Source organism: Xiphophorus couchianus, chromosome 5 (assembly GCF_001444195.1).
Source record: "Xiphophorus couchianus chromosome 5, X_couchianus-1.0, whole genome shotgun sequence".
Taxonomy (NCBI): Eukaryota; Metazoa; Chordata; class Actinopteri; order Cyprinodontiformes; family Poeciliidae; genus Xiphophorus; species Xiphophorus couchianus.
The window spans coordinates 39363872-39388269 of record NC_040232.1 but is presented as its reverse complement, the minus strand read 5'-3'; the positions used below and the strand labels follow the sequence as shown (position 1 = coordinate 39388269).

Below are 24398 nucleotides of genomic sequence, written 5' to 3'. Positions count from 1 at the left end.
GGGTTATGTGACTGTTAATTCCCACCTATGGGTCAAAGTATTTCTTACTTCAGCTACTCTGCTACTTCTGCCTCACTTGTTTTACTTACAGTTTCAAAATGTCATTTAGTTTTCTTGTATGTCAACATTAATATAACTGATTATTATAAACTTTTATGGAATATACCTGTACTTCTGTAGTTGGTTGTAAAATTGAATAATAAAAGTTTTTTATTGATTAGGTAAAAATCACTCCCTTCAGATCTAACTGTAGTTTGAAAATTGTCTCAGTAAAAGCGCCAGCCAGATACTTGGGTGCTTCACATTTATAGTTGTTCTCTATATTTCGTAGGAAAATAAAACATAATACAATACATTAATTTGTTAAATTTAGATTAAAAAAACAACATATTATATTTTGGGAAGATAGTACTCTTATGTTTCTTGTGTACCTGAACACAAGTCCCCAGATTTCCTTTCATGACAATTTTCACTTCTGAAGTTGTTCACATATGATGACTCAGCTGAAAACCTTCATTACATAGTTTTGATGTTGTATAACTAAGTTTAATCTGAGATGTTAGAAACAAACATTTTGCATATGCTATGCTATATCAATACAATAATTAATAGAAAATCTAAAAGTAAAATTATGCTTAATACCCTGAAGATCAAAGCCTACACTGAAAACCAGCTCTGCTATTAGAGGGAGTTACAGAGGGAGAATAAAAGGTAGCCAACTTCAGAGCAAATTACAGTTTTTCTGTTTTGGCTGCTTCCCTTTTTTGTACAGCAGCAGGAGTTTATAATGAGCCGATGCAAACATGTTACTGTCAGTAACAGAAACACAGAGCAAAGCTACCTCTGTATTTTGGCACAAGTTAAAGCTGGGCACCAAGGGTTTGGGTTATTCTTAAATACATGTGCTGGTTGAGAATCATAACCTCAGCTGCAGGGCATTGTAATGTGAGAAGAGCTGACTTGATAAATTTACATTACCCTGTCTTGAGGCTGACCAATGCATCCACAACACCAGTCTGGTGGTACTTAGTCATGTACTGGTGCATATCTGGGTAGTTCTTCCGAATGTTGCGCTCGGTGCTTCCGTTGGGAACCGTCCCGAAGCGAAATGGCGGGGAGTAGGAGTGCGGCTTCTGGAACTAAGGGGAGATGAAGAATGAAAGCAAGTAAGATATGGCATTTGTTAAAAGAGACCTACACCAACGTGTGGGAGGAGCGCAGAGGGGACAGGCAAAGATAAAAGGCGTGAGTGACACCAGGAAGAGAGAAACAAGGGAAAGGAAAAGAAGAAAAGGAAAGTTCAAGTAATAGTGGGGGCAAACATGAAGAAAATGTGAAGGAGGGAGGACAGGAATGGAGGAGAGTGGCAAGAAGAGATAGATAAGGACGGAAAGATAGCAGAGAGGACTCATCAGTCATCATCATTGTGTATCCAGTGTAGTGTAAGACTGGCTGAGGTTCTGCTGACACTGCCAAGCTCTGCAAACTACACACACTCTTGCCTTTGATCTGTGTAGCCTGCGTGTGTGTGCGGGCGTGCGTGTGTGTGTCTGTGTCTGACTGCTGTGCTGGCAGTGATAGTGAGGTGACAGGGACGGCCAGTGGGTTTGGGCTGTGAAGCCTTTGGGCACTCCCCAGAGAGTCTTGTCTGGCCGCAGGCCTGGCATCCATTACAAGAGCAACCCTGACTGCGAATGTGTTTAGTTTCCTCTATGCATGTGTGTATGTGTGTGTGTACCTATGTTTGTGTAAACCCACCTTTTTGTCAGACAGTCCAGTGACTTGGTCCACAAATTCTTCCTGGATCATAAAGGCGGCCAGGTTGGCAGTGTATGAGGCCAGGAAGATGACAGCAAAGAAGGCCCACACTGACACAATGAATTTACTGGTGGTGCCTTTGGGGTTCTGCACAGGCACAGAGTTGTTGAAAACCAGACCCCACAGCAGCCATATGGCCTTTCCAATGGTGAATGATGGACCATGTGGGTCTGAGAGATCAGCCGGAACAATACAAAAAAATGGAAAAGGATTACATGAAACACTGAACTCACAGTTTAATCTGATGGTGTCAAAATACCATCAGATGCCTCTTGTGTTCCAGAGGTATGGGCCAATTATTAGTATCAAGATATATAAAAGGTTATAAATTGTTACACTTATACTAAAAAAGAACCGCTGCAAAAAGCAAAATCAACTGCAAAATTTTTCCACAAAATGGAAGTGCTCCAGACCACTAAGGGGAGTCGAGCAAAGTACATATCATATCGGACCAGATCCTCAGTAAAGACAGGAAGTGTAATCAATCAATCAATCAATCAATCAATCAATCAATCAATCAATCAATCAATCAATCAATCAATCAATCAATCAATCAATCAATCAATCAATCAACCAATCAATCAATCAATCAATCAAGTTTATTTGTACAGCACATTTCAGGATATCCAACCATGTTTCTATCAGAAACATAACACCAATATTATGCTGAGTGATCAAGTGATTAAGACCTTTAGTCCTTTTGCTGATAATGATCTTATATCGGAGCCAGTTTATGTGATTTGGTGCCAGATAGTTATGGGATGAGTCTGTTTGATATAAGACCGCTGTATTTTGTATTTCTGTTTTTTTGTACATTTTCTTTTAGTGATCTGAATAGGTACTGTCTTATTTTGTAGTACTGGGGAGACAGACACATTCTGGAAGAAGACAGGTGTCTTTTGAGACGTCTGAATGTCTAACCCCCATTTCACAGGTCTGACTGGAATTGTAATGTTTAAACCAGAGCAGACATTCAAGGTTGCAAAAAATTGGGTGGACTATCCCTTTAGCCATTTATCAGAAGCTACAATCAGAAGTCAACTTTAGCTTCATTTACAAAATCAAGTCAAAGTGTAAAAATACTAAGGTATTATCAAAATAAATATGATCTAAATAATTGCATGCCGCTTGGAAGGGTACACTCTTTGGAAGAGTGTACTTCATATCACAGTGTGATATGATTAATTTCTTGTTTGACTCCCCCTAGTGGTCTGGAGCACTTCCATTGTGTGGAGCGAATTTTCTGTTGCTTTTGTTATTTGAAGCATTTCTCCCTCTTGCTGCTTGTTCCTGTGACTGCAGCGTTTTATTTGTGATTGCAACCCTTTTTTGTTTGCATTTATTTTGTTTGAAGATTTTTGCTTTTATTTTCTGTTATTGAAGCATTTTTGTTTGCAGCATTTTTCTGTTTCATTTGTTTTTTCGATTTTTACATCTGTTGGCAGCTCATTTCCTGTGACAGACTGGCTGCTAACGGTCAGGGTGTACCCCGCCTCTCGCCCACAACGTTAGCTGGAGATAGACACCACCACTCCAAGGGACAAGGGTGTTAGAAAATGGATGGATGGATGGCAGCTCATTTCGCCATTTGCACATGTCGCCCACAGTACTGATGCCCTCGAAGAACAGCTGAATTTATACCGGGATTAAAGTCCACTTCATATATAAGTTACTTCCACTGCTTGTTCTGAATTTTCTTTAGAGATAATGTGGCTGCGTACAAATGCACACCACACTTTTCTTAAAGTAAAGCACCACTTTGTCTTTTAATATTACAAATAATCCCAACAAAATAGACTGAAGTTGGTGTTTTTGATATGACAACTGGTATGAAGACTTTGCTATATCTGCATGTTTGCTTTTATAATTTTAAATTAAAATAATGTAGTATAGAATCATCATACTGAAAATTCATGCTACAGCATTGATAATATAATCGTTTTATATGTGTAGATGCTTTATCAGTCTATATAAGATTAACATTAAGCCAAAGACAAAGGTGCGACATAGTGTTTCAGTAAATAAAGTAAATATTCATGACTGACTTAGTAGTAAAGTTATAAATAACAATAAAACGCTGAGTTCAGAGGCAACATGCTAGCTTCAGGTTCTATGTTTTGATGTAGGATTCAAACAAAAGTTCCTGAGAGCAGCTTCAGGATGGGAATATCTCTTGCTTTTGCGTGAATTGATTCAAGTCAGAGAAGTAATAGGTCACTTTTTCTTGCTTAGGGGAAAACTTTGATTTACCACTTCCTGCTGCTGGAAAAATTATTGGTGTGATATTTCATATTACGTGTGTGTGCAGGTCTACCTTTGCCTTGGGCCAGGTTGCGGTTGAAGCCCAGTGGACTGACAAATTCAAAGAGGAAGACGGCAATGGCTGTGACAATCAGCAACATCACAAACATCATCACCCAAACTGATGCACTGAAGGGCTCTGGGGAGAGAAGGAGAAGGAGACACTCAATGTTTGTGAAACTGAGTCCATGAGCTGAAGAGATGTCAAAGAGGAGAAGGAGATGCACAAAAAAAGCAACACGGTTGAGGGGGAGGGAGATACAAAAAGATGACGGGGGAGACACCAGTGAGATTCTAGGGAAGGAAGGAGAGGGAGAGAGTTAGTCACAGAGAGTTTGAAGGAACACATTTCCATATTTTTCATTATTCCCTCGGTTGAGAGCTGAGAGATGGAGAGGCTCATGGCAGAGGGGGACGGAGGAGAAGAAGGAGGAGAGACAGAGGAAGGTGGAAGAGACGAGATTCAAACTAAGTGATCTGATGTGCCGCCACTAACAACATGAATGTGTGATTTATTTGTGTGCGTATGAGTCTGTGCTTGGTGTGCAGCAGGCCAGGAGTTCAGACAGCGGGATGAGTGCCAGAGCTGCTGAACCCACACAATGTGTGTGTGCCTCTGTGTGTGTGTGTTTGCGTCACTGCATGTGTAAGTATGTAACTGCCAGGGTTAGCCAACCCTGAGAGATTGTGTGCTGAGGTGCTTCTAATATGAGTGCGAGAGATACTGAACCGTCACTGATACCCTGAGCCTGACTCCACACACACACACACACGCACGCCCCCACGCACAAACACACCCCCTCACACAAAGCATTCAGCTCTTAGCATCAACCATAAACACAGCCACAGCACATTCATTTTCTACACGTCCTTTACTTTACACAAAAACATCCCAATATATTAGTGCAACATCAGAAACATGTTTTTTAATGTAATTCTGACACATGGCTTGATACACAGGGACCAACACATGCACGGTCCAATACACCCCACCGCAGCCCCCTCACTCTCTGTCTCGCTCCAATGACAACACAAGACATTAGGCAAGCAGAACGCTTTTGGTTTCTCGTCATCTCAACAACTGGAGAAGGGGAAGAAGAGGAGGAAGATGAAGCAAACATCATGACTGCTTTGTCTAAGCTGACTTTTCAAAAAGGAGAAAAAAAAATAGAAACAGCTGGCATGCTCCACTTGCTCTGCTCTGGTAGAAATATTAATGTGCTTAGGGTTTTGAGGCCCAGATGAAGTCAGAGTACAAGTGGAGTTTGGCCAGCATATAGCGAGTGAATAAAATATTCCATTTCATGTTGAGGATTTTGCCACCATGTAAGCACCGCCCCATTATTGTGGCCCCAGCATTCCTCTCAGCAGGACTGAGAAAAAGAAAAAGCAGAAGTGGGAAAACATTTTTTATTAAAGAAAGTCAAAAAGATACCAAGAAAGGCAGAGGGCGAGACGGTCCCATTGCTGCGTGACACCATGACGCTGATGCCAGTCTCTACAAAGGGCACGGAGAAGTCGATGACCTCTGACCTTTCCTCGTTGATGGTCAGTGATCCCACTGCCATGATGGCCTTCTTATACACCACCTGAAGTGTAGAAAAGTATAGATAAAGTGGAAAATTAATGAACCTGTTTATTTTTATTTTTGATTTGATTTATTAATGAGGGCCCATCTGAAAATATTGTTTGATTTTATGAGTAAGAGTAAGTTTCTTACTTCTTCCTATTCCTTTTCTAGCATGTTAAGATTACTGTGGTACAAAAATGTGTGTCTTTTGCATGTCTTGTTGTTCATGATTTTATACTACTATCATGTTTGAAATAATTAAATAAATTAAATAAATTACAACCCTTGATAACACCTGGAACTAGACTGTCTTTAACCGAAGCTGTTGAATGAGAGGGACTGAATAAAGGGATGAGATAGTAGCGACTAGGATGACAGTTGAGTGCAATATTCAATATTTATGCATTCTGTAAACTTATGTCAAAATATGTTCACTTTATAATATATGGCATTTCATTAGTAATTTGGACAAATCCTAGAAACAAAATTACAATTATTTCCCCCCACCTTTTATAAATAACAGGAAAATCAAAAACACTTTGTAAAAAATTCCTAACTTATAGGATCATAATTCATGCATGAAAGGGAATTATTTTTATTTAGCTAGTAAAATCAAGATGTCAGGGTGTACACCTCCTCTCACCCAATGAGAGCTAGAGATAGGTACCAGCCCCCCAAACACTTTAAGGATACACACACTAGTAATTTCTAATCTTTGAAAAAAAAACTTTAATCCTTAATATACTATACATTTCTTTACAGGGGAGCAATATATATTTTTAATAAATATAAAAAAATAAATAAATGAAGGACTTCTGAATTAAAATGTGAAAAGGACAGACATAGCAGGAAAATTGCTCCGGAGAAGTTCAACTTCTTAACTCATTTCACTCAACAGATGGTTATTTTTAATCCACCCGCTGTTATAACATCATTGTTAATGTTATGAACATTCTTTACCCACTAGTGACAGCTACTAAGAGCACAAAAGGAAGTAAAAAGGAGGACTTTAGCTTAATGCCAGAGGCTATCACTGCATTGCTTCAGCAGCACCAGGAGGATCTGATGTCTGAGTTCAAATCTTGAACTAACATACTTAGCTCGAAGCTAGAGCAGGTAGAGAAACAGGCAGACATAGTTTCTTCGTTAGAGAAGGCAACAGACGATCTGAGCCAGTGAGCAGCTAGCCTCAAAGACTGTGCCGCTCTCCATAAAGACAATGTCAAGCTAAAGGACAAAGTCACCAAGCTGCAGCAGGCAACATAACATCCACAGTGGGCCCCCCACTCATTTCTTCTCCAACCTCCTCTGCAAGCTGTTTGTGAAAGAAGTGCTCTTGAACCCACCACAGCTTGATAGAGTGCACCGCTCCCTCACAGCTAAAAGTCTTGCAAGGCGTCCACCTCGTCTGGTTCACCTGCATCGGTACCCGACCAAAGACCTATCTCATCATTTGGGAAGCCAAGAGGAGAGGGAAGCTTGAGTACTGATGCATAAAGGGCTAATTTCGTGGCTTTACAAAATGTTAAAATGTCAAACAGAAACCTTCTCACCCAAACTTCAAATTTCATAGTCATGTTCAAGTCTTGGGAAGCAGAATAGTTTGTATAGAAAATGACGCACAACTATTCTACGCATAGTATTCAATGTTTTATGACGTTTTATCCTGTTACTGACAAGATAAAACCACTGACATAATTTTAAAAGATGAGCTCCTGTGCTTTCTTTCTGTGTACTCAAAAGCTTTTAATAATAAATACTTCTCACAGACTACTATAAATGCAGAGTATCGCTGTAACTGGGTCAAATGTCTGCGCCATCTTGTGACGTAATCAGGGTAAGTCAAACTGTAAACAACTAAGGTTGAATACGAAGAAGCAGAGGAAGTTGTGAGAGATTTCAGCAACAATGACTCCAACAGTTCTGGGGAGGAAAGGTCTGACAGTGAAGATTTGGAGCTGGACATCTGTTCCCTCCAAGTCACTGAATGGTAATTAATAGATCTAAGTCAAACTGTAAATAAGTTTGACTTAGATACACTGAATACACAGGGTTTACAGTTTGACTTATCCTGATCACAAGATGGCCAGCGCCATCACGAGATGGTAGTACATCTGTTTAAATCATGTAAGTAGTTTTACTGTGTCCTTGGCACTTTAAGTCAGAAGTAAATGTCATTATATTTTTGAGAAATAAAGGTGACACTACCTCTCCAACCATGCCATTCCACACATTGTTGATCTTCTTTCCATGTTTTCCATTGGTAACCAGATAAAGATCGTAGGTAAACTTGACGTTCCTGGCAATCTTCTTCAGAATGTCGATGCAGAAACCTTTGCAGCACTGTTTGATATAGGCACCTCCTCCTGATGTGCTGTTTCTGTAACAAACACAGGACAAAAAGCACACTTTTAACCAGACTTTATTTACAAGACAACATGGATGCATGCCAGAAGTAAAGATGTCTGCTTGTAACCGTCTAAGCTGCTGGTCCACATCTGTCACGTCAGTCAAACTGTAAATGTGGAATTACAACAGTATTTCAACGTGAATACTGCTGAAAGGCAGAGAGAGACAGTGTGCTCCCTCAGTGCCAGCTAACCAAACCAGATGAAAACACAGGGGTACTGAGCAGATGCTGCTGGCTTTAAATAGTTACAGAGCAACCAACCCACATGATTAAATAATCAGCTGTCCTTTTCTTCACTACTTCTGTTCCTTTTATCTCCTTCATAATAAAAGGTTTACCTGTGTGTATTTGCAGTCACACACACACACGCGCACGACCCCCCCCCCCCCCCCCCCCACACACACACACACACTGTGCATGCACAGAAATAAAACAAATATTTAAGTGAACCTTTCTGACAGTCGTCCCTGGAGGACCTGGGAGCAACGAAAGAAACTGAATTGTTGGATCAAGTGATTCTCATAATCTATTAAACCGTACCAGCCTTTTTCAAAAGCATTTCCATTAAAACTTAATTTCATTCCCATGCTGGCCATCTTTGATGTAACTTATATAGATCGTAACTCCATGACCTTTTCACGTGGCATTTTTGCTGAATCCAATCTGAGAGAAAAGTTCATGAAGAACTGAGAGATTCACAGAGCACAGAAAACGGAGAATGACAGTAAAAGATGTGAAAGATCAAAAGATTTAAAAAAATATTTTTTAAGAAGATAATACTATGTGTTCAACATCTGTGAGTATGGACGATTTGTGTCCCTGGGGTTCAAATGCACACGCACTGTATACATGATCTCTTCCCAGCTGGGGCCCATCAGAATCCTTATGTCACTCTGTAAACACACATTTACACATAAGTGAACATGCAGCAACAACAGCGAATTGTCATCACATTTGTTTAACTTTTGCTATGAAACAACAAAAATGTAGCAATAAAACGGGAGAAGTGAGTGTGTGCTTATGGGCTGGACAGTAACTTTTTAAACTGTGCTGTGAAAAGTATCAGCCCAGAGAGATTCCTTCTATATCTCCTCGTTACACCTTTCATTTTTGTTTTTCAAGCAATCTCAAGGTGAAGTTTTAGGCGTGTGCTGGATTACTGTCCTGCTGCGTAAACCAGACATTGTTTTTAAGGGTTTTCTGTTTCATGGTTCAAATCCATGATTTAGAAAAACATGGATAGTTCTCTCTTTGCTCAGGTGTGGTTTTCACCTTTCTTCACCAATTCTTCCTGCCTGTTCTATTTATTATTACTAAATCTACAACCACTCAGTTTGCCATTGAAGCCTGAATTTCTAGATGTTGCTTTGGTTTACTTTATAAACTCCTGGTTGAATCGTTGATTCACTCTTATAGAAATTCTGGTAGGCAGTACTTTTGTTAATATCTGGATTTCCATAAAGGCTCTGACTGTGGTTTGGATTTCTTTAGATCAGGCCAGTATGTTTTGCTTTTTTTAGCCCCTTGGGTTGTCAGACACGTTCTGCTTAAGTCATTTCTTGATTCTAAATGTCTGGCAGTAATCCAGCCTGTGTATGACAAGTGAAATTTCAGTTTGCTTCACTTTTTTAAGTCCCTGAAGGGCAAGCCATATGCAACTAGTGGTGGAGCCCATCACACTTTCACACAAGAACTGACACAATTAGTGAGATAAAAAAAAATTAGAAAAAAATCTCAAGGTAAAGGAGATCATTTAATAGCATACATCAAAAATAAATACATAAATATAAACTCGAGCTAAAACTAATATTAAACTCAAGTAAGTCAATAATAATCTTAACTCAGGCCATTAATTAATTGTTTAAAAAATGAATGAGTGTAGGGACAACAAACATTCTTCAGTCTATTGTTCAACACTTAAATAGAAAACAATCTGCTACCTGAAGCTGAGTGTGTAGAGGATGGTAGAATTTCAAAGGACCTTTAGGCTTTAGACACTGATCTGGATTTAAATAGGTCCAAAATGCCTCAAATCAGCAAAGGAGATGTGCTGATTTGATTTTTGCGGATTTGATTATCTTATTGACAGATGCAATAAAACAACATTTTCATAAAAACACAATCAATGTTCAAGGATTTTACAACACCATATATTCCAAGTAGAAGCTTTTGTACATGTTCACAGCCAACCACACCAGGACTGCCAAAAAAAAAAGTGAAATCGAACAATATTTGCTCAATAAGATAAACATGAACAACAGTCATCTATTCTCAGAGGCGTATGGAGATAAAAAGTCAATGCAGCAGCAGCAGTGTAAGGCCCATTGTAACCTTAGGCCAGATCTGAATGTTCTTAATGATGTTGTCCCCTGCATCTGTACTCTGAATACCATAATGTACTGTCTGTGAGTGGCAGAGCAGCAGCTCAACCTGACCTGTTTCTGGGGGAAAGGCTTTGAGCTAGTGTTTCTGGCAGGCTGTTATGCACAGCTGATTGCCCTTTAATCTGCAGGGTTTACATCTGGGCTTTTGACAATCAGTGTACTCTGTGCACTGCATCCTGATATCTCCAGGAACGGTTGAACAGTTGCTGAAACTTTATATTTCATTAAGATTTCTTTCAATACAATAAAGGTAAGTGTGTAAATCATTAGTAATGACAGCTATAAGTACCGTTGCATTTCATTTCAAAGCTTTTTTCAGACAAGATTAATTTTCACTGGACTTTTACACTGCACATTAAAGGAGGAACCAATGTTGTTTGTAGGCTAGCCGGTGTCAAGCAGGCTATGTACTATACTGATGTAGTATAATACAAAAATCTTTAGTCACTCTTGTTTTGTTTTTACTTTGCTTCCAAAAACACACTCCCAGACAGTTTTGGATCCTTTTTTTGATGTCCTTTTTTTTTGGCTCTCCTCAGTACTGTCAGGAGAGGACACAGTGATGACGGCTGTCTTTGAAGATTTCTACGCTGGAGTTCACTTTTTAAAAAGGGGTGTGTGTGCGTGTGTGTGGTTGCCATACTGAGAGATAAGGGACACAACTAGAAAGACATGCATCATAGCAACCACTTAGTTTAGCAAGACTGTAGGCATGAACAATTAGAAGACCGAGTCAGCTCACATGGGGGGTTTATTGTGCAATCAGACCCACAACGTTTTCCTAGGGAGCAATTACACTTCTGTACAAGTCAAATCTTTGCAAGCTTCTTTTTTTCTGCAAACCATTTAAATGAGCAGTTAACAACTCTCTAATTGAGGATAGTAAGAAATATGCCACACTTAGAACATTGCATGTTGCAGTATTCAGTCCATCATGAAAATGGGACTTCTGCAAATTTACCACAATTTAGCCATCCCCCTAGGCTGTCAGGCAGGGGAAGGTGAGCATTAATCTAGGAAGCAGCCAAGAGACCAATAAGACTGCAGAGACCCAATGCACAGGTGGGATAATCTGTCACCAGGACAACTATGTGGTAGAAGATGTGCTGGTACAATGAGAAGAAAACAAAACCTTTCAGCCAACATGGAGAACGCTCACACATAACACTGAACAAACCACCTCTATGGGTAAACTTGGGGTAGAAGATCAGAGTTGATTAGAGTTTACTAAAAAACACTTTATTCTGAGGCTCAGAATGAATTTAATTAGTTAAATGGATTAATAAATTTAATCTGTCTGTGATGATGTGATTGGTGTTTAGCGCTGATATATATATATATATATATATACATATATATATATATATATATATATATATATATATATATATATATATATATATATATATATATATATATATATATATATACTGCTCAAAAAAATAAAGGGAACACTTTAAGTGTTAAACACCTGTTTAAATGTTCCCTTTATTTTTTTGAGCAGTGTATATATATATATATATATATATATAGAGGGCCTGGAAGGTGAAGACCACAGTGGTGCCTGTGGTCATCGGGGCCCTCGGGGCAGTCACCCCCAAACTGGACCAATGGCTACAACAGATCCCAGGAACAACATCAGACATCTCAGTCCAGAAATGTGCAGTCCTTGGCACAGTCAAGATACTGCGCAGAACCCTCAAGCTCCCAGGCCTCTGGTAGAGGACCCGAGCTCAGAGGATAAGAACCACCCGCGGTGGGTGAGAAGGGAATTTTTTTAATATATATATAAACTTTGACTTGACTTGACTTGAGTAAAAACAACCAACTTTCTAAGATTCAAAGAACGTCAGGGGTCTTAAAAAATACAAAAAGAAGTGGCTGATCACAGTTAATTTTTTGCAATGAACTTTAAACACACTAATTTTACACTGCAAGTTAAGTCAGTTATGAATTCCTAAAACTTTTAAGATAGATAAGATCAAAGTGCAAAGAGAAGCATACAAAGTATTACATGTGGGTGACTGGTTTTTAAAACAGCTGGACCCCTGAGGTTACTAGAAACAGAAACATTCAGAGAAAATATATGCTTTTTACAACAGAATATTCCAGAATAATTCTACTCCTGACATTTCGCTATAGAGGAGTATCTGAGAGAGGAGTCAAGGCCAGGTGAAATAATGACAACGCTGCTGCTGGGAGCTACAAGTTAAGTTGCCGCTTGTGGTGAGAGAGAATAGATCGTAGCCTGCAGACATGGCGCACAACTCCCGGAGGTGTGCTGGATGCCAGAATATGGAATTTGATGTGAACGGCCACTGGCAGGCAGAGGGGAGAACATGGGCAGACAAAAAAGGAGAACTTGGAGAGGTTGACGATGGGGCAGACCACATATAGCTTCTGAACAGAATAGTTCACGCACCCAGAACACTGAGAGGCTCAGGAGTACAGGTGGGAAAAGATACTTTAAACATTTTCACTTTCTGGCCTCAGATGTGCAACAGCAGCTTTAGTGGAGCAGGATTAATACTGCTAAGTCAACTAAAGTTTAGCTTTAAAGGAGGCAAAAATAGCACAAGTCACAAATTGCACAAGTCATAGAAGAACAGATCAGAATTACATTTAACACTGAAATTTATTCAGAAGGTTATTGTTATTTGATCTGTGAAGAAAATCTTTAAAAGTCTGTTTAAACAGCAAAATATCAAAAATGTTTAGGAAATTCCCACCAGTAACACTTCTGAAACAAAAAAAATAACAGTCTATAAAATAACTCATTTAGATGAGCTGGATGCGTTTTCAACTCTACTCCAGAACAACCAATCAAGAACCAATCAAAATGTCTGTTGACCTTGCACAACCAAACATATACAAGCAAGAATCTTTAAAAGTGACAACCTCAAACAAATTTCCAGCATATACTGTGCAGTAGAGCAGAAAGATTATATTAGAAATTAACACTTTTAGGGGTAAAAACCTTTGGCCAAGGAAGAGACAAAGAATTCCATAGGTCATGTCTAAACCTTCGTAGGAAAACCCTCTAGAACGATGTATGGGGATCAGGGCATAATCGGACATTGATCTTTGAAATAAAACTCAGCAGGTTGAAGGTTCGATTTCAGCTTCCTCCTGTCATGTGTCCATGTGCCCCTGGGCAAGGCACTCAACCCTAAGTTGCCTACCTAAGTTGCCTGTGTATTGGTGGATAAATGTGTGGATTTGTGAGTTCAAACTGTGACTCTGGCGTAAAGCGCTTTGACTGGTCAAAATGGATGGGAAAGTGCTATGTAATTTCAGTTCATTTGGCAAGTCCAACTGCCTCCCTTTGCAAGAAAACACCCATAATTCAGTTTTTTTTTAAATTATTATTATTAACCATTAGCTCATTTGTAACACCCCTCCATTCTTTTTAGTTTCTTCCCTTCCACAAGTTTGTCACCACAGTTTGCTGGAGTTCTGACTCATTCTACAGAGGGAATGAGCCAGAACTCCAACTCATCTAAAAGGGGCACAAGTGAGGCAGCCCATTTTGTTGGCCGCCTCACTCACACACGCCTGTTCAGATCTTCCCACAACTTCTCCATAGGACTGAGATCAGGACTTTGTGATGGCCACACCAAAACATTGTCAATTCAATTCAAGCCCACTTTGTAACAACCACTTTGGCTGGATGCTTTGGGTTATTGTCTATGTGGAAGACCAATTTATATCCAATGTTGTATTTTTCTTTTCTGATGTCTTTAAATGTTGCTCTGTATAAGGATGATACATCCTTGTATTCCTGTATTTTTGAATTAACATGTAGGTTGCAGATTTAGAGGATGTTTCTAAAGCTTTAAAAGAAAAAGCAATTGATTGCTGTGTAAAACATGAAGAACACTGCAATGGGCTGAAAGGGGTAGCTTATTCTTGAGATGAATTGTAATATCCGTAAACTTGAGTGTAAAATCAATAGCTACACTACTTAAAACAAAATCTATATAACTAAATTACAAAACAAAGCACTAATAAAGATTAAGTGAAAGAAAAAAAATGGCTACACTGTGAATTACATCTGAGCAAAGAGCAATAGGGAGAAATTCATTATCGGTTCAAGAGGAAAAAAATCCCAGATCAAACTAAATGTGAACCTGCCTGTCTTGTAAATGTGTCCAACCATGGGTATTTATTCCAGTGAAAGCTACATACATCTGGAAATCAGTCCCCTGCATAAACAGATGGTGAGTCATTATTATATAAAATAAAAATGAGTGGGCCCAGGATAGAATACAAGATGATGAGCAAAGAGCAGCTGATTGACAATTGTGTTGTCAGACAGACTGAGATCGGTTCGAAAGGTGTGATTCCATTTCAAGGATGTTTAATACAAATATAGATGAAGAAGGACCAGCTTTAGTTTTATTGGATTTACTTTAGGAGCGTTCTCTTATCACCCTCTGAAGGTGAGGTTCCTTGCAAACTGATTCATAAAACTTGAACTTTTTTCCAAATTTTACTATATTACAGCCATAAACCTTTAATAAACAAAAATCTGGAAAGCGATGTAAGGACTCAGCCCCCAAGAATAAAAACTTTGTGGGACAACATTGTTTGGGAGGGTGTGGGAGGGGCGTATATCGCTAACAGCATCGGACATCTATAGACCGACATTTTTGTATATTTTTCTTCAAAAACAAGTTAAGCTTATACAGATTGAATAGAGAACAATTTAAGTCTTAGCAGAAATGCATAACCAGATCTGGATGTTGAACAGGCCACTGTGGCACATTGATAATGTTTCCTCATCTAACTTGTATTCTCCACAGCTTCATCCCTGGTCTGTCTGCTGTAGTCCTTGGTCCTCATGATGTGGTTTGTTCACTGAATAAAAAGTTCAAAGGCCTCTAAACAACATCTGATGTACAGCATAAATATAGGTGGTTTACTAATGAGGCAACTTCTGAAGGTAATTGACTCGTCCAGATATCCTTTGTGGTAATGGGGCCTCAATACATATTTTCACATTTTTATAGTATATTCTACTGTTTCGGCTGGTCAAAAGACAAAACATTTTGAAATGAATTGCTTTCCACTTGTCACATGACATTATTTAAAAGCTGTAGTCATGAATACTTTTTGCAAAGCACAGTCTGTAAATCTTTGCCTGAATACTTTATAAATGTGACTTTTAACTTGAGTTGTGGTTAGCTGTAGTTCACTGACATCTGGAGTGTTTGGGTACTTACAGCTTGACATGTTTACGACAGGGCACAGAGTTCCTGTTGCAGGTGCCGGTGAGGATGTCTACATTATCCACAACGACAAAAGGCTTCTCCTCCAGAGTAACGATGGAGAGGTGGTTCTCATCAGCATCTTCATCCCCATGGGCGTTATACCGCGGCCACACTGGGAACATGAGGGACAGCGTCCCGTTCTCCCAGCGGCCCATCTGTGTGCACACAAACAAAATCAGACACAAGAATCCTTATCGGTCTTTTACTCTTTTTTTTACGGAGGTTCTCATCACATTTAATAATAATAATAATAATAATAAAAAAACACTTTTATTGTTACCTTCTCCCACTTTCTTTCACTGTTCAACACAATGACAACCAATCTGGGGTTGGCCTGGTAACCATCTGGAGTAAAGGATAGATCTCGTCCTTCGTTCCACACATGCATCATGTGTCTGCAGCCCATGGAGAGTTAGGGAGCAGAGGGAGCTGTTGTTACACATCAGTCACAGTTTGTGCACAGGAGCAGATACATTTCAAATAAAACACTAAACACTCTGTAATCGCTGCAAGAGGATCCTCTACAAATCAATGCTGTCTTCACCCACTGTGTGCATGTGTGCATGCCTCAGAGTGTGAATCTGTGTGTGAGTGGGTGGGAGGCAGAGTCAGAGGGCATATATCTCTTCCACCAACATTCTGCATTGATTCCTTCACTTCGCCTGAAAGACAAGTCACTGGTGCAACGAGGGTGGCCCCACTCTCTTACTCAATACATGTGCAAACGGGCTTTTGGTGAAACCTTTATGCTTGCTAAAGCGAACCAATGGAAGGCAGCAAAAGAGTCAGCAGTGATGTGAGACTAAGAACACACTCACTTTGGTTAAACCACTTTCAGACAGCAAGCTTGATCTGATGGTTAAAACATGATATAATAGCTTGAATTCCCAAAGGGCGAAAGATGGGCCATCTGAGGAAGTTTAAGGAGAAGACTAAATTACAAAACAGACAAGCACTTCCTCTTAAATAATTCATTTTGACACTGTCAAGCATGAGTTGATGGATGATGCTTGACAACAGAAACCTCGTCTGACCAAAGCAAAAAGGACAAAAATTAGCCCCACGAACAATTTCAAATTAATGATATTAAATAAAGAGAGTAGATCTCCCTTCTGATTTTCACTATGACCCTTCAAGAGCTGTTGACCCTTGAAAGGTTAATGCATGAGTTGAAATATTGTGACTGAAAGTCATGATGCATAAGAATAACTTGACTGCAGATTTGCATTAACCCTGCCAGTGAAAAATATCATAATGTAGGTTGTAAGTCTTGCTTTTTTATGATGTGAAGCACTTTGAACTGCCTTGTTGATGAAATGTGCTGTACAAATAAACTTGATTGATTGATAGATTTTTGGGGAGATGTCTCTTTAATTCACGTCACATGTCCTCAAAATTTATGTGGGAAAGAATCATTTCTGTGATAATAAAACAAGATCATTATTTAAATTTGACCAAAACTACATTCATGGAATGACAGTGTGCTTTTTTCAAATATTTTTCTTATATATATATATATATATATATATATACAGTTCAGACCAAAAGTTTGGACACACCTTCTCATTGAATTCAATGAGAAAGTGTGTCCAAACTTTTGGTCTGAACTGTATATATATATATATATATATAAATATAAATATATATACTGTGTATATATACTGTATATATATATATATATATATATATATATATATATATATATATATATATATATATATATATATATATAATATTAACATTTTGTGATCAACAACACCATGAATAACATTCCAACTTATCTCCCAACATTCAGGATGCTGAGCATAGTTAGCATGAATGCTGAAACAGGGACTGTTTCTTTAATAAAGAAAAGTGTCTCTGGAACCAGAATTGTTCATTGCAATAGTTAGTTGTTTCATAGGTATAAAATGCAGCCTCACCTGTTTCAATACAGCAGCCTAGATATAAGTGAAATAATGCATGTAACAGGTGTCAGGTCAGTAAAGATAAACAGGGAAGTAAATTACAAAAAGTTGGCATTTATTGATCAAATAAAAAAAAAATAACATGTAGGATCTATAACATGATTGTGATTAGACGCATATAATTGTTGCATAATTAGTCACATTATTACATTATAATTTTTGCAAAAAAAAGCAAAATGCATTCTAAGATTTTATTATATCTTATAGTTATATACTATTATATACAGTACATATACAGTATAATATATATTTAGTAATGTTTTAATACATTTTGAATCCACAGTTTATTACATTGTTGCATACTGCTGTACTGAAATGCTGCACATTTTGCAGGGTCAGCACCCTCTTTCAAGCACAAATAATTAGCTCCAGATAAACCTACGCAAGTACACATAATAGACACTTTTGCTCTCTACAATTGAAGCTGTCCCTATTATATATTATGATGGAGTCATTTATTAGTAGCATGTTGAGGTAAATATATGTTTTAATGTTTGAAAATTCCTCATAGTGCAGCAGGTGATGCCCTTGTTGCAATAAATTGCTGTGGCTGAGTATGTATTGGTAAAACATCATTACAGTTTACTCTGGGAATAAACTGTCTCCTCCAGTTTGGATAAAATCTGTTACATCTGAACAGCTGAAACTGGTGTGGTTCTAATGTATGTCTGAAAAATATTGCTTGATATATTTATATTTATTTTTATGTCTCGGTATGCACGTAGAAGGACTTGATCCAGAGCTTTGTTCTCAGGAAAAAATACAACTGTAAAAAGAGCTACACTCTTTTCTGCTCCTAGAGTGTTATATTAGAATATATAAAAAATTATCTAGACAGTATCAGATTGTAAAATCAATAACCTAAAGTGATGTTTTCTAGTCCAGTGTTTCAGTTTATTGGGGTCTACAGTGCAGATATAATTATCTACACAGTTCTTTTAAGATCACAGTAATTCAGTTTAATACATCATATTTATATAACATCAATTCACACCAAATGACATCTCAAAGTGTTTGACAAGAAAAACCGGTTCAATTCTCAGAACTATACAAGCAGACCACAAAGTAAAATCTAGTCAAGTAGACTCGTTTAACCAGGTTTACTCCTAAGGGTTGACAGGGCCTGTATAACGTTATTATTTTCTCTTCCATCATCATGTTTCTGCTCTGCTGCAATGTTTGGAATTGTTATCTTGTTTAATGATCCTGATTATGCTAAGCTTCAGCTGTTCAGATGGCCTGAAGCAGAGGGCAGAATGTGGTCAACCAAATGACCCACACCATCAGTCCTTCAGCTGGCACGAGGTGTTTGCTGTCATGTGCTCTAATTGGTAGGCGCTATGTTTCATTTGCTCAAAGAGCATCGCTCCATTGTCCACTCAGACAGAGCCTTGCAAACCAATAATAAACCCAAAATGATTAATACACCTGGCCTATTTAGTTTTAAAGTTGAAATTTTACAGAGAGAATAAACATGTTTCTTCTCTGCATAGTCAACCATGCAGACCAATAAATCGAGCAGGCTCGCTGACGCCACCTTTTCCTGTTTGGCACTTTACCTTCCAGAAAGAGTCAGAAGGGGAAAATAAAATAGAACACAAGAAAAGAAAAAAAAATCTGTAAATAAACAGACAAGAAAGAAAAAGGGGTAGGAGAAAACGCAAAGAGGACATGATTGATTAAAAACAGTGAGAGTAAATAAAATAAATGTATGAAAGAAAAAAACTAACTGTAATTTGTTTTTAGCTGAATACAAAATATAACAATGAGAAAATGAATAACAGAAAACTAATTAATGAAACAATATGACTGTTTCAAAGCACAACAAGAATTATTTCTACTCTGTTTAAAGGTGGAGGCTTTTTGTTCCCTCTCCTGTCCCTTCCTCCATGTGCTCTGCTTTGCTCTATGTCCTGTGCTGTCTTTTTGGGAGACTCATATCTTCCGAATTGCAAATTATGGATCTGATCAGCTCGTCTCTCAACACAGTTGATCAAATTTTCTCAACAAGAAAACCGGACAAAAGAGAGCCCTCTTGCCCCCATGGGACACATGGACCTGGACACACGATAGATTCCTGGGGGAAGCGGAAGATCGTGCATCTGTCTGTACTGTTGGCTGAGGATGTTGAGGATGTGTGCATGACTGAATTTATGATAACAGGATGACAAGTGTGATCAGAAGGCAAACATCTTCCTAGGTCACTGGTCCTTCAAGAAGGTTGTGAGAATCAAATCTGAAAGCTGATAGGTTCAAAGCACCAACAAAGCTGCTGTTTCATTTAGTCAGCGTAGCCCTGCTACAAGAATGATCTTTTTCGCCTGTCATTATGTATTCCAAGCTGTAGATATAAATAACTTTGTCATCTCACAAAAAGTAAAGCATCAAAAGCATAAACAGGAACTTCAACATTTCCTATATTTTTCTAACATTCCCCACAAACAAAGACTCACAGACATATAACATTTATAACATACTTCCCTCCCTCCACCCCCTTACACACATCACAAGAGACAATGCATCACATGAAACACAGGGGAATGGACTATTGTCAAAGGAGTTTGTTCAATGCAATGTTAGCTGAGGGAACAAGGCTATTCTTAAAGTGCCTTTTTTCCAGTCTATAGTGCATGCAACGCGTATGGTAGCTGTGTTAGTCATGCTGTCAGTCGAAATGTGCACAATTTTAGATGCTATGTTGAGTCTTAGTTTTTTATGATGCTGACAGCATAGTGAGGAAACAGGGGGAGCAGTAGATTAGAATATATTTAGATTAGAATAGATTTAATAATGCTTTTGTAAAGTACCATCAGGAGGCAACAGACTGTTACCTCAGTATGGAGACAACAGAACTTGCTTAAAGCAAAAGGAGCCTCAACCAAGAATTGAGTGCATTAGTGAGCATTTTTTCTCAGAAGCCATTTTCTCATAAAATGTCTTTGTAATAAATTTTTCAGAGACACTGAATGTTGAATTTTGGGAATTTGTAAGCCACAATTATTACAATAACATTGTAACACATAAAAAAAACTTACATGATATATATTTTACTCAGTGTGTAACGAGTTTACATAATTAATTTCACCTTCTGAAATGAGTGACAAAAATACTAACTTACTCATGATATATATATTTTTAGATGTAACCTGTACTGTACACTTGAGAAAGTGCAAAAAATTAGCCATTGTTTAAATAACATTTCAATCAACAAGACATTGAATCTTTCTGCTTTTATTGTAAAGGTTCCACGTTTTGTTCTCTGTGAAAACTTTTCCAAATGCCTCATTGAGGTGGAAGAAAAAAAATCTCCAACAAAATTACTTTAAAGCAGCAAGAAAAGTGACAGCTTATAGTTTTAGCATTAACACCAGTTACATCACAAAGACAATTTTTTTCTAAACTCAGAGAATAAATCTCGTCTCCAACCTGAACTATTACACAGCTCACACATACTAAAGTCTAAGATTTTAAATCCTGTGCAGCCCGAGTGATGTCGGATCCAGCAGATTTGATAGTGTCTTTTAAATGCCAGATTATGTTGTCTTGTTTCTTCGTCTCCGTCTCACGCTGCTGATGTTCAAACTCCGACAACGATGGAATCTAGACTAATGCACAATCAGTCTCACCTCCTCCAACTCGGGGAAAGGAATCCAACCTCAAAAACCAGCTTCACTGTTTTTTATTCTTGTTGTTGTTGTTTTTACAAAATCTAATAACTCACTGAGACAAATGACATTGTTTTATGACACATAATAAAGTTTAAGAAAGTTGCTATTAAGAGTTCTATTACATCAGCATGATAACACCATTATTGTTGGAGGCTTAATATATATTTTAATGAACTAATAAGGAAGATGACAAAATTATGACTCCTATTCAAATGAGGAAGCTTATAGTTCATTCCAGATAAACAGAGCTGAGCAACCTGACCCTTATGTGTTTGTTAGTTTAATAACAAACAATATGAGGGTTAGCAATGTATTATTTCATATTTTGGCCATTGCATATTTCATATTCATGAGGCAGTTACAATATCACAGAGCAGAAACACAAAGATGAGCAGCATGGAACAGTCCTGTGATTATGCATTCATATTTCTAGATCTTTCTCTTCTCTTACTGTCTAAAGAACCTGACAAGGACCCACAGACAGCTGCAGACACCTGTTAGTGACCTATGCAAATACAGAAGTGTGCAAAAGTCATAGACCACGACTTTACATGCACGTAGTAAGATTTTCTTTTCAAGCAGCCATCATCAAAAGTTCTCCTTACTTTTTGAAAGTTCTTTAACTCTTTGCCTGTTTTAACTCATTCTCTTTCCTAATGTTGGGTTCCTCCCAGAGTCCAGAAACATGACGTAGGGTAATTGTTTGCTCTGAATTGTTCTTAGTTGTGGGAGTGCGGGCGTGTGTGTGTGTGTGTGTGTGTCCTTGCAGGGTTTTTGGTCTTGTCTGTCTCTGTGCTGCCCTGGTGACCCGTGTACCTCAGGGTGTACTCCACCTCTCCAGCCCCTAAACTCTGAATAGCGGGTTTAAGCAATGGCTGGACAGAGATAAGTTTCACTTTTTGATATAATTACTAAAATAAATTAAAGTTTACCCTGATAATGAGATCTTGGGAGATGCAAGTATGAAGTGTTTTAACAGAGAACACAAAGAAAAGGACAGTTGACTCAAGACTTTTGCACAGTACAGCAAACGTGAACATAGCTGCTAGGAGATGTGTTCTGTCCACAGAGTTGTATGACAAAAGTAGCAAAAAGAAGAAAGCTGATAAAAGCTGCTATGAGACTGAGTTATTGGAAGTGCATCCTGTCATGAAGCAGAAACACATCCACATCAGAAGCTGCTGAGCAGCAGCAACATAAAGGTCTGCCTTTTACTGTTTTGTCTTTTAGCTAAGGAGACACAATTGGTTTCAAAAAGCTGCACACAAAAGCTGACAGTGTTAAATGTCATTAGAAATCACAGAGTTTAACACTGCTGTCATCTCAGCTTCCTTTCCAACACCATCCCTCTCATTAGAACATTAAAAGGGTTATGCAAGACTGCTGAACACTGAGCTACAAAGACAAGCTGAGTTATGCAAGTCTGTAGACCCCGATTTTCTTACACTGTGGGTTATGCTCACACATAAACCCACGCACACACACACACATGCATGTCATACATACACACCCGCGCAGGGCACTAGGTGGGAGCTTTCCCGGGCTCCTATCTGAGGGCGTGCTGATGCAGCCGGCCTGGGCCTCCGGCAGATCCCCCTTCTCCCGTAGCATGGAGGAGGCCGCAGTGGAAATAATGCCCACCCCGTCCCGCACCCGCGTCTCCAGAGGGTACTCCCAATCGTCATAGGATACGGAGATCATACCCAGGGGATACATCTAAAAGGAAAACAGTGGCAAAAATGGATTCAGTTTTACTTCAATTCAGTATCGTAGCCCCAATTTGTAACTTTGCCATGTATTCCTCTGAGGTGTCAAAGTTTCCTCTGCTATACTAAAATAATTAATAGCTGGAAGTTCCACAAGTATGAATCTTTCTTACACTGAGCATCTCCATCAGTTCATCTCTTTAAATCATTCATCCTATCCCCCACCTTCTTTATTCATCTCAGTTTGGTGTTGACTCTGTACTCAGATCAACAATCATCTCCAAGCCAAAGTCCAACAGTGATGTGACACTTCATGTGCTGTCACTGTTTCAAAACTATGGAATTTATTACCTTTTGAATTGCAGATCATCAATAACCTGATTTTGTTTAAATATAAGCTAAAGCACATTTGTTTAGAATGAGACAAAACTTGAACTAAACTTTGTTTAGAACTGTGACAGTGACACTTTAATATTTCTACCCATGTTGGAACATTGTTTTGTTTTCATGTTTTTTATTCTATTCTTTATTTTTATTACACCACTAATGGAAAGCACTTTGGTTCTATCTAAACAGTATTTCACTGATTGATTGATTGATTGATTGATTGATTAATTGATTGATTGATTGATTGATTGATTGAAAAGGTTAAACAAACACATGAATATATTCCAACATCTACCATGGGAAGAAAGATCACATGCATCTGTAATATCACATGTTAAGAAATGTCCTGCTTTTAAACCTGTTGTATTTGTGATTTCTGCTCCCAGCAGAAGTGTGAAAAGAACTTATTATAGTTTTCCCATTCCCCACCTTTATTTTTTCTAACAAATTCAAGAAAACGTTTGTGCATTTTACTGAATTAGCACACTAACAACTTTTTTAAGTTGCCGGCTGCTGATATACACTTATTACATATCAGTGTATATCAGTGCTGTAGGTAAGCATAGATGTTGTGATTTACCTAAAACGCACAAAATTTTCCCAGTTTCTGACATGGTGACATTCTTGGGTAGGTAATGATTTTCTTTAAGTCTTTTTCTTTATCATGCTGGAATAAGTTAGGTTTCTGGAGAGTGAAAGTCACCTGCTCAGCAAGTGACCACTCATTTTACATATGTTTTTCAGGGTTGCAGCCTATTTTTTCCTCAAAATTCCATACTTCTAAATTCCCAGGTTTCTCAGTGGTTCATTTTCTTTTTTACATTTCTTCACTTTAAATTTGGACACATACAGGATGGATGGATGGATGGATGGACGGACGGATGGGATTGGACTGGATAAAAATGTTTGGAAAT

General features: G+C 38.3%; 1 protein-coding gene across 1 annotated transcript in view; it reads right to left on the bottom strand.

Annotated features, from left to right (window-relative positions):
• grin2ab (glutamate receptor, ionotropic, N-methyl D-aspartate 2A, b) overlaps positions 1–24398 on the bottom strand; it is a 143096-nt gene that overhangs the window by 16457 nt on the left and 102241 nt on the right. The window contains exons 8-15 of the mRNA XM_028018112.1: positions 22902–23107; positions 16037–16151; positions 15709–15911; positions 7898–8069; positions 5555–5708; positions 4133–4258; positions 1759–1988; positions 979–1139 (exon numbers count right to left, since the gene is read on the bottom strand). Coding sequence (XP_027873913.1) covers positions 979–1139; positions 1759–1988; positions 4133–4258; positions 5555–5708; positions 7898–8069; positions 15709–15911; positions 16037–16151; positions 22902–23107 — 1367 coding nt within the window. The remainder of the gene's footprint in view (positions 1–978; positions 1140–1758; positions 1989–4132; positions 4259–5554; positions 5709–7897; positions 8070–15708; positions 15912–16036; positions 16152–22901; positions 23108–24398) is intronic.